This window comes from Ostrinia nubilalis, chromosome 9, assembly GCF_963855985.1.
Source record: "Ostrinia nubilalis chromosome 9, ilOstNubi1.1, whole genome shotgun sequence".
NCBI classification, from domain to species: domain Eukaryota; kingdom Metazoa; phylum Arthropoda; class Insecta; order Lepidoptera; family Crambidae; genus Ostrinia; species Ostrinia nubilalis.
The window spans coordinates 5,556,925-5,568,583 of NC_087096.1; the positions used below are offsets into that span (position 1 = coordinate 5,556,925).

General features: G+C 39.0%; 1 protein-coding gene across 1 annotated transcript; it reads right to left on the bottom strand.

Moving 5' to 3' along the window:
• Window positions 1–305: 305 nt before the first annotated feature.
• On the bottom strand, window positions 306–10,935 carry LOC135074469 (H(+)/Cl(-) exchange transporter 7). The gene is made up of 15 exons (XM_063968759.1): window positions 10,530–10,935; window positions 10,303–10,407; window positions 9,993–10,191; window positions 9,807–9,916; window positions 9,129–9,272; window positions 8,554–8,731; window positions 7,232–7,381; window positions 6,837–6,978; window positions 5,947–6,085; window positions 4,731–4,997; window positions 3,952–4,128; window positions 3,274–3,483; window positions 2,502–2,672; window positions 1,928–2,089; window positions 306–1,420 (listed from the first exon to the last, which is right to left on the bottom strand). Exons 1-15 carry the CDS (start codon window positions 10,659–10,661, stop codon window positions 1,319–1,321), a joined length of 2,388 nt encoding a protein of 795 aa, XP_063824829.1. The 5' UTR covers window positions 10,662–10,935; the 3' UTR covers window positions 306–1,318.
• Window positions 10,936–11,659: the final 724 nt, after the last annotated feature.

Genomic DNA, 11,659 nt, shown 5'->3' on the forward strand with positions numbered 1-11,659 from the left:
AAAAAAAAAGGTTGTCAGATTGTGACATTGACAGATAGAATTTCGTCATGGGTTGATGTTTTTCAACAATTTGATCTATTTTTAGAATATAAAATGGACGAATTCGTAAACTACATCTTATTGATATTGGTTATTTTACCAGTTGTCTTGTTTATCAACCTATGGACTGGCATAGGATGGGAGTTGTTTGTGAACAACTGAGATACATTCCATTTTTGGCCAAGAAGAAACTTGTTGCTTACCCTAACCTGTTTATTAATTTAACTTTTAAGTTTAGATTTATGGACTTTAAATAAAACATGTAATTTAATTTTCTCATTTTATTTAAATAAAGTAATAAACATCGATAGTAAATTCTCAATACTTATGGTAACATAATGTAAGCTTTTATAATAATGTTTAGCTTAAATTATGTTACAATTTGTCAACAGTAATAATACCAATTAGATATTACACTAATCTTAATTATTATCACATTTATAGTTATAATAGTTACATGTCTCTTAAATAAGAAATTAAATTTATGTCCTTTGGATTACTTGTCTTAAAGTGGAAAGGTACCTACATCATGTGAGCTTATTTTAATTTCAAAATAAGTACCTACATAATAATATTATTTATTCACAAGATTTCTGAGTGCAAATATATCACAATAAGCATAATTCATAATAATATTTTAATATCATGATGTGAATAAGAACTACCACATGATCTTAATATAAATAAGTACAAAAATTAACAAAATGATCTATGACACATAAGATGAACACATACACAGAATATACCCAACACAGTCATACATGGATGCTTATTTACTAAAGAGATGACTACTTCCTTTTATAGAGTTAATAATTACTAATATGTCTTAAAAATTAAAATTTTGCTAATTATAATAAATATTCCTGCTTTCTAACTGTGCTAATATTGTAAGTTATGCTTTCATCTACCAAAGTGCACAATATCATTTCAAATGTTTGCACTTATTTAAACAACTCGTTTTCGTTTAAATACATGGCGAAAATTACATTGAGAACAAGTAAGTTACATCAGTTACAATTAAGTGTCGTTATACATAAAACATTTACCTTTAACTATTGACGTGCGGTGTTCGAAGTCGAGCGTTATTATAAAGACAACTTTTTAGAATGAATTCGATGTAAAATACATAATGACCGCCAATCCTGACGTTTACTGATCTTAGATATTCCCCACTACCCGCGTGAAGTGTGTAATGCGCTTAAGATTCGAGTAATGCAGTAAATCCGCCCGTCAATAGTTGTAGTCAAAATTATGTCTAAAAAAAATAATTAATGACAAGTTAAATTTCACTAGATAGCAGCAACTCCTCCATGCCCATATGGCCGCGATGTCGCCACACTCGGTACCGCGCTATGTCTTTTCGAGTCACCATGCCCACCACCTGCGATAAAAACTCATTATTTAGCAAAGACATGGATTGGTCTGTTACAAAGTTTTGTTAGAGCTTGAAGTCCGGGACTTTACATGGACTCGAATTCACGATGGATACAACAAATAAATAAATAATAATAATTTATTTATTTTACAAAATTATAAATCAGTTTAGGCGGGGGCCTAAATGCGACAAACTCGAAAACTATTGAAAGAGTTTTCATTCGGTATTCATTCGTACTTAATTTGTTCTCTAATGTACTATAGTGGGGGGAGATAGGCCATTTTTGTATGAATTTCGAGTTATGCCTGGTTTCCACTAAGGCGAGCGTGGAAATAATGAAATTAATCTGATTGGTTATTCAGAACAAAATCAAATAATATTTATTCAGTTTAGACTACAAGTGGCACTTATGCACACATCTTCGCATTACACATCTCCGCTCCGCTTTGCTCTGCCCCGCCTTGGTGGAAACGGGGCCTTACCCCCTGTAGGGAAATTGGGAATTAGACGTACCTCATTAACGTCGTTGACGATGGGCAGGTGTCGTAAGCCGAGTGCGCGGAACAGGCGGAACAGACGTGGCAGCGACGCGCGGTGTGGCAACGTGTACGGAGACGGGTTCATGTACGGGCGCAGGTCGATGGTGCACGTCTTCTCCCATTCCGATATCTCTAGCTGCAACCGATGTGTTTATTATGGGCCCGTTATTACAAAATAACGCTCGAACTTTCCTCGATCTCAGTCAGGCCTTTTCTGAATTGAGACTTTTGGCTTTAACGTGTTCATCTTTTATACATGTTATAAACTGTATGATATTCATCCTAGAGTTTCTACTCCTTCTGGATGAGCACGCTCAAAATGGAAATCACAATTCAGAAACCGCGTCATATTCGTATCTCCTGAGTTCCAACTCGAAGCTTTCAGTTTGATTATTTTTTTACACAACGTGGCTATAAACCAAGATTGTTCTGTCGTCTAAAAAATGTGTACAAGTTTACAAAACTTCCAAAACTTTATAATGTTCATATTTTTTTTAGTTCTATCCTAAAGAAAATAAGTAATCGCAAAAAGCAAATAAATAACTCACCTTATCAATAGATGGATAGCGAGGGTACTCCTTCCTGAAGACGTTCATATCGACGCTGAAGTTCGACCATTCAGTGTTCGCATTTTCATTGTAAAGTTTGTTCTGAAGAAGCACGATCAGTTGCGATCGCAGGATCATACCGCGGAGACGTTTGTAAGTTGTTATTTCAGGCTGAAACAAAGAATATAAGTTAGCACTATTTTTTAAAGTAGTTATATTCCATGAAAGTGCGGATATAAGAATCAGCTATCTCTCTTACTCATTAGAACATCTCAGGGTGAATGAGGGCTATCGTTTTAGCGCTCACCAGTTAGCGCCACTGTAGAGTAAGGTCCTGTCACTTGCTAGTAGCGAAGACAGTGGCGCCAACTTGTGAGGGCTAAAGTGGTAGGAGGACTATCGTATTTGCACTTATCAAGATGACGCCACTGTAGAGTAAGGTTCTGTCAATCGCCAGGGCTGCCAACTGTTAAGTATAAAAACGATAGCCCTCATTAGGGCTTTATTTCCCTGACACACTGAATTAGAGCTCTAAAGAATAATACCACATATTCCAAACACATTAAAATACTCCCAGGAAAGGAGCATTGGTCCCGATTTCTACCAAAGCGGAGAGGAGAAGATAGGTGTTTTGAATAACCAATCATATTTAGTTATTTCCATTCCTTTCATTTCGTACTCTACCGTGCGCAGCGTGAATACCGGGTGCAACATGACCTCAAAAACGCGTAGATGTTGTGCCTTGGACAATTGGTCTATGTCTGATACTCACATCATCAGCTAGCGGCGGGTCGACGACCGGGAATCCGTTGTAAGACACGACCTTTAGCAGCTCCACAATATGGCCGACGTTTTCTACCGTTCGGAGCGTGAACACCGGGTGCGACATGACCTCGGACGCGTAGATGTTGTGCGTCAATGGCGGCGGCTCCCACGGCAGCAGCGGAACGGCTGCCAGTTGGATGTGGATGTCGTATATGCCCTGGGGGATGCAAACACTTTAAGTTACTAGCCAAGCAACTTTTAGGAAACGAACAAGACGGCCTGAGTTATAAACGATGGCATGTGATACAACACATTTATGATGAAAACCGCCCCTACTACCATGGGTGTGGGGCAGTTTGGCCCAGGAGGCCAAACCTGAGTTTTTTCTTAACATTTTAGGATGAAACAAGCTCTTTAGGCTCAGCAGCTAACGCTCATCATCTATGAGGTCTCACAGCGCGTGGACGCACACGAACCAATCTGTGATTGGTCAACAGCTGCTCTATTCTACGCTGTGCGTTCGATTTGCTGCTTTAAGAAAGCATCGTATTCGTTTGTGAATACGGGCGTATGCAAGCTACACTAGTTGGCGTGATTTGCTTTAATAAAAAAAATATAATGGATCTGTGAACATAAAAGAAGTCACGTTTCTGATCTACGAATGAAAAGTCATTTAAATATTCACCTCGTTGAAGAAGTCCCCGATCCACTTTGCTACTACAAGCGTGATGATGATCGGCAGCGCGTTGGAGATTTGCCCCGTGGTTTCGATGATGATGACGGTGAGCGATATGGTCATGCGCACCACGCCGCCCAACTGCGCCGCCGCACCGATTAATGCGTATTTAGCGGGGTTTATCGTCTGCGGCAAACAAAGATGTTATAATTACTCATTTCTGATGGAAAAATCTATTATGGCGTTTGTCTTGCAGCTTGCTGCCTTATTAAGAGAGGACATAAAGACCGAAACGCCATGCTAGCAAGAAGCGCGTATGTAAACGCTACCACTTCCACATAAGCACCTCGAAGGCGTATGAAATGATTACTGTATAATAAGCTACATACAGTCAGCATCCATTGTTCGTGACAACCAAAGTTAATAACCGCAACAAAGACGTGTTGCGAGCTTCTCGGTTACTCCCAAACTATTTGACGCTGACTGTACTACAGATAGGCATTCTCACAACCCTATTATATTTGTGACGTCACACTTTCATGAGCTTAGCTAATTTTCGAGATTTTTTGTGTGATCACGACTTTATGAAGGCTGTGTCCGCGCCTGCTAGAGAGTAAATAGAGACTGACCACGTTGGCCGGCGCCGCCAGCTGGATGATGATCGCCAGTAAACCTTATTATATTTGTGACGTCATACTTTTTCCTGGCCATGGCCGATTTTCAAGATTTTCTGTTATGTGATCACAACCTTTTTTTAAAGCTGGATCATAGAGGGTAAACAGACTTACCACGTTGGCCGGTACCACTAGCTGAATAATGATCGCCAGCAATCGGCCCCAGGCTGCCCCAGTGAGTAGATTGGGAATGAACAGCCCGCTGGAGACAGCCAGCCCGAACGTCCAAGCCGACAGCAGGAAGTAACACGCCACGAACGCCAGCAGTGAGAGAGGCCGGTACGAGCCGATGGGGTCGTGGAGAAACGAGCGCACTGACGCTTCGGGCGTTTGGAACCAGATGGCGGCTAGTGTGTTGTATTCGCCGTCCGCGCAGAAGAGCTGTGGAAGGTGGAAAGGTTAAAATGTTTCTACATATTTTAAATAACATAACCCTCCTTCTGACGCAGTCAGGTAAATAAAATATACTTTAAAGTTTAAATAATAGATTATGGTAAATTATAGGGATAACAATACGACTGACATGGCCAGCAGAATCGCTAAAATCAAGTGGCAGTGGGCAGGGCACATAGCTCGTAGAGCTGACGGCCGTTGGGGCAGGAAAGTTCTTGAGTGGCGACCACGAGCCGGAAGACGTAGCGTAGGCAGGCCTCCCACTAGGTGGACTGACGATCTGGTGAAGGTCGCGGGAGGCGCCTGGATGCGAGCGGCGCAGGACTGGTCTTTGTGGAAATCCTTGGGGGAGGCCTTTGTCCAGCTGTGGACGTCTTTCGGCTGAAACGAACGAACAATACGTTCCTGCCTGCGGCAGTGGAGCAGTGAGAGAGTAGATATAATTTATGAGCTGCGAAAGATTTTTCCTAAGTTTCTATGGATTTCCATATTCTTGGCCACTGGCGATTTGACCACGTTAGGCGTCACATACGATTACAAGTAAACTAAAATGAGCATCTTTTTTTTCACGCATAATTTAAGGTAGTCTTTCAAACTAAGCGTCACAGACGCAGTGTCTTTAGGTTTGGTCTAAAAGGTAGCCTTTCGAACTAAGCGTCACAGACGCAGCGTCTTTAGGTTTGGTCTTAAAGGTAGCCTTTCGTACTAAGCGTCACAAACGCAGCGTCTTTAGCTTTGATATTAAAGGTAGCCTTTCAAAGCGAGTTAGTGACGCGGCGTTGGTGGCACAAGACCAAAGCTAAAGACGCAGCGTCTGTGACGCTTAGTTCGAAAGGCTACCTTTAAAGTCTTAGTTTTTGTGAATAGTAATGCCTACTAGTAGTTCAATCTTCTAGCCTTCTATAACATAATGGTTTCCAAAGTTACAGTGACTCACCTGTAGGGGCACCTTGGTGGGGTCTTCGCCGAGCGGCCGGCAGTCGTTGAGCAGAAACATCATGAGGAAGCCGCACGTAGCACTGGCCGCTGCAACTAGGCACGCTTCCACCACGCGCAGCCACGGCGCAGTGATGTGCCTAGGGTGGATTAAACATACAAGTAATTTATTATCTGCAAATAGGCTCCTAAAGTGGCAAGGCAGAGCACATAGTACGCAGAACTGACAGCCGATGGGGCAGCAAGGTTCTGGAGTGAAGGCCGCGTACCGAAAAACGCAGCATGGGACGTCCACCCACAAGATGCACCGACGACATTGTAAAGGTATCAGGTAGCACGCAGGCCGCTACCAACCGGGCAACATGAAAAGCATTGGGGGAAGCCTATGTTCAACAGTGGACAACCTATGGCTGAGATAATGATGAGGCTGCTAAAAGGACTTTTACACGTCCTAGTATTACTTTAGGGCTAACACTGCGTGGATGCACGGAGCGGGTGACCGCTAACCACGCAAAGCTTTAGCGTAAGCTTATAAACCTAACATTTCTGCTTCTGGATACATTGTACCTACTGCAGCCGAGCTAGTGTGAATGATATCATCTTATTATGGCATTACCAAGTTCGGAAGAAAATGATTGTTGATGATGACTGGTGCTTGAAACTTGATTATAGGCAAATATTGTAATTGGTTATATTGTATTTAGAAACTTTACTAACGACTCAAAATATAAATTTTGAAACCCGCAACCTTGATGTCTTCTAAACTTTACGGAAAGTTGGTATACTTACTTGATAAAACGCTGCTCACGTAAACTATTATTCTTTTCTGATTGAGCTAGATATGAGGCAGCTATTTAGCGAAATTCATTATTAGCATGAATGTAGGCTTACCTGATTCGAAACACAGCCAACTTATAATTTATGTGGTTCCAAAGCGCTCCCAGCATTCCGCCAACGGCCCCGAAAAACATGAACACCGGCAGCTCATAGAACTGGAATGGAAACGGGTCCATCTTCCCCAAGTTTAGAAGACCTAAAAGAAAATGTATAAAAAGTTTGTAAAATTTTCCGTGGTGATCCAGAATATAAGGTCGCGCTCACTCCGAAAGTCTTACAACCTCTGACCAGACACAATAAAAGCTATGGAGCAGATGCATATAAGCAAATGAAGTCTATGTTTCCCTTTGCCTTTTTGTCCTACCCTGCCTTTTGGTGTAGTATATGGTAAACAAAAGCTATTCCAGAGGCATTCGGTTGTAACGCTGCGTAAGTCAGATCTTCTTTACCTGGGTAACTTAACTCTCCAGGGTGACCGTGGTACGCCGAAAGAGCGAAGTTCAGAGTGAATGTAGAAACCACAGTCCCGAAGAACGTTCGCCACGTCAACGCTTGGTTCCAGAAACTTGTGCCTTCTTCCAGTGAAAATAATACTCCACCTAAAAAAATAGTTGGAATAATAATAGATACAATCGACAGCACATGATACTATACAGGTTCTTGTTCAGGTAATAGACTTCTTCAATATGTCTCAGTAGGCCCATCTACAGTCATCGTCAAATAGTTCGTCTAAGACTAGGCGCAGACCATCGATTTTTAGTTGGCTGATAGTTGTTCCCGATTTTAAATTGTATGAAGAATCGGCCAAATCAAATCGGTGTAATGTGCGCACTTCCATACATGCCCATACTGATCAACTGCCCGACTAAACTATCGGCCGACGAAAAATCGATGGTCTGCGCCTAGGCAAAGTGGCCTAAAAGTTGATAACACAACCTTATTCCAAATTGTAACAAAGACGTGTTGCGAACTTAATTATCATTATTTAAAGCTTAAATGCACATAAATCACAGTACATAATGAGAACTTAATGCCATTCGGCATTCCTCTTCAGTCAACCTTGGAGCTAAACTGAGAATAAAGTAGGCGATACAAAATTTGTACTTTGAGTGTTACCACAGAATAATAATAAGTACTACGTACAGAAGTTTTACTTCGCGAAGGTATTTAAAAAAAAATATGCTCAATGTCATTAACAATATGGTGTAATTTAGCCTGTCTCAAGGGTCAAGCACCATTTTGTTGACAAACGTCAGTGATCGGCACTGCGCCGAAGCTATAGGGCTGACTTCGGTAAAATAATGTGACGTGAGGTGCCAAACTGCGGAAAATGGCGGAGGAAATCTTAGGAGGAAATACATGATTTAGCATGAATTATCATGAATAATATTAACTACTTATTTACCTCTCAGTGTCTTCAGGCAACTTAAAAAAGTACATTCTGTGTTTTTATTATTATTTAGGCAGTTAAATACTGCACAGTATTTAGTACACCATTTTGTTTATTTTCTTCCATCATACACAAGAATACGCGTGCGTGAGTCAATGTTCGCTCGTATGTGAGGCCTTGTCGAATAGTATCCTGTAGGTGGGCCATCGTGCGTGTTTTGTTTTCGATGTAAACTCGCGGAGATGAACAGGCCTGGTGTTACGAACTATTTGACGCCAACTGTACCTCCAGTGTCAGCATGAATTTTGGGACACCCTGTATATTTTCGTTGCAAAATGACACCTATTACGACTACATAAGAAGTGTAAAGCTTGAAGTTACCTATGGGGGCGCCGAAAGCAGCAGAAACGCCCGCAGCGGCGCCGGCAGATACGAAATCCCTTTTCTCGTGGTCCTCGCGGAAGTATTGGAATATTTTGAAGTCCCTGTTGAAGGTGGTACTTTTGCCTTGAGATATCCCGGCCGCCACCACAGCCCCGCTGTGGATCATTGGGCCTTCCTAAAATAATTTGTAAGTTAAGTAAGTATGCATCCTTAAGATTGCAGTAGGGCCCGTTTTTCACCAAGGCGGAACAGAGTGGAGCAGAGAAGTGTTTTGTCCAGCCCGAAAATTCTCCGCTCTGCTCCGCTCCGCCTTGGACATGATAGCTAGATGAGAGTTGAAGGAGATACACTGTAAATTGCATACCCCACAAACCAATAAATAGGCGGTCTTATCGCTATAAGATCGCTTTCTAACGAGAAAGCAATCTCTTTCAAACAACTCAGGAAGAGGATAGTAGTTTAAAATAAAAGAAAAGGACCACTTTGTTTAGTATGACTGCGTTAGACATCCCTTCTTACTTTGGTAGTACTTAAATACAGTTAACTGGTCTGCAATCTGAATCAGTCATTACCTTTCCACCAGCTAATCCACCGACAACGGCGGTAATGACACCAATGGCCTTTACAACTAAGGTTTTGAAGCGAACCACTCGCGGTACTTTGACTCCGTTCAAGTAGCATTTTACTTGAGGGATACCACTGCCTGCAGCGACCGGCTGAAACATTTCATATTATTTGTAACTATTTATTATGTATAAATATTAGAACATATTTTTATAAAAAACTTGTCGGTTATTGAAGCGTGATATAGTTCTAAACATAATTGTTACGCAAAAAATATGAACAAACATTCATATCAGAAAAGCTGCTAAACAACATTGTATACTTGTCAGCCCAGTTACACTTAATAGTAGTTAAATGTAAATAATATAATAAAGGACTGTATATGCATCTGTTACTTATTCAAAATTAGTCATTAAACCAGTTTGCATAGTTAGTAATTACTCATTACTTATCTAGTTTGAGAAATGTGTGTTATCACCACTATGAAACAGGGTCGTGTCATGTGATCAGTGTATTGATATAGTTTAGTGCTTTAATATTTACTAAAGCAAATTCACTATTTTAAATGTAGTAATAAAATAATAAATCCTTAGAATTTGACGTAACCATCCTTGGTGTTTAGCCTATGCCATGCAATATTACTTGTGTGTTATGTTTAGTATATTAACAATTATTCATAAGTTTACCTCCACATATGCCACCAATATAGATCCAATGAATACAATACAAATATTAGATAACACCCATAGTAGGTACGGAATGTACAATCGGTCCATCATAGCATATTTGTCGACAGCTGGAAAAACCATTAACACAATTAATATTAGTTCATTTTTTCTAACTGCAAATAAAACATTGGAATTTATACGTACATTTCTTGAGTTCTTTGTATTTGATGTCTGAAAATTCTTCTATACAAATATCTATGATAAATGCTATCAAAGCAGTGATTATTCCAATGAGTAGTATAATAAACCATCTTGCCATGTCCTTCCATACTACAAATGGGTAGCCTCTTTTGCGCTCTTCGTCAAGTAATAAGTGATTTTCACATGTGTCATAATCCAAACTCTGAAAATAATAGGGTGAAAATTATGTTCACAAAAATAACATGTTTTACATAGCTACTTTGATATGATGGTAAATTGTTATCACTATTTCATTGTATAGTACTTTACTTACTTCATATTTTGCTGACAGAATGTTCATAGATCCAGGTTCAATTTTTTGGACTGGATTCCTTCTTCGTACACCATGACTACCATGCGAATCGTCTTCCATTGATTCCTATAAACATTGTTATTTTATGACAACAAATCTTGTGCAGTCTTATGAATTGATGCAATATTCGGTATTATTAACATAAAAATATAGAAGATACCCATTGCCAGGACCTGAGTAGGTATTACCTGCGAGTCTGCATGATTATTTAGTTGTCCATAATTTGAAGTGGTAGCTTCTATACTGTTGACTAATTGCGCGGTATCAGATGTAGTTTCACTAGCCTCAACAGTTAACGAGGAATTAGAATTAGAATTCATTGTCTTGGTTTTTCACGAAATAATAACATAAATTCACTGCACAATAAAATTATTATCTAAAGAAAAGTATGGGTCCACAATCGACTTTTAGAGAACCTCATCATAAATAAATAGTTAAACTAATTGTTATAAAAGTCAAACATGTTTATTGTCTATTTAAACCATTACTCTCGCTAAAATAATGTGGATAAAATACCAAAAATTAATGATAAACACAAATGACAACTGCAACTGATTAATTACTATTTGTATCTCTTTTCATTTATAGGAAAAGTACATTAGTTAGAAAGAGAAAGGAAAAAGTTTACTCCACTGATGTTCTTCACAAAAACAGTTCTTTACAATGTCATTAAAAGTATTTCAAATAGAATCTGATAAATTTTATATTAAAAAAAAACACAAAATAAGTAAGTAAAAATCCAATAAAAAAAACAAAATTTTTAAACATTATCTCTAAAATAACTCACAAGATGCTGAAAAAAGAGGCTTGTTTTGTCTAATCATATAATATTTTTTAACTTTAAATTAAATCGTGAATCGTGACATTATAAAGTACCTACAATTTGACGTAACCTTCATTTTGACATTAGTAATGTTACCAGATAAAATTATTAACTTTAAAATAATGATCATAGAAAACAAACTGATGAGTAAAAATTTCAAAAAATCTTCAAAATGTTTATTTTATGACTTTAGAGGTGTTTTTATTGGCCTCTACTTCATAAAAGCTTGTGAACGAGCAACGATAGCGATTTATTTTATTTAGTTGGTACTAGGTAGTGGATTGCTGTGCATTTATTTTGATGCTAATGATGAACCAATCACTTTTCAAACAGTTTTAATAAATAAAATTCATAGTTCATGCCCTGTCATCCAATGCAATCGCCTTTCACTTTGACTATTAAAAAGTAATCCACTGTGCGACGGCTTTTCTACAACTTTTCTTTTACGATATAAGTAAAACAATTTTATTTTGTTGAAAATTGAACGAAGCATTT

Coding starts and splice junctions, on each gene's coding strand:
- LOC135074469 (XM_063968759.1), bottom strand. CDS start 10,661: ATGAATTCTAATTCTAATTCCTCGTTAACTGTTGAGGCTAGTGAAACT. Junction 10,192..10,302: donor TTCTGTCAGCAAAATATGAA/GTAAGTAAAGTA, acceptor TATTATTTTCAG/AGTTTGGATTATGACACATG. Junction 9,273..9,806: donor TATTGGTGGCATATGTGGAG/GTAAACTTATGA, acceptor GAAATGTTTCAG/CCGGTCGCTGCAGGCAGTGG.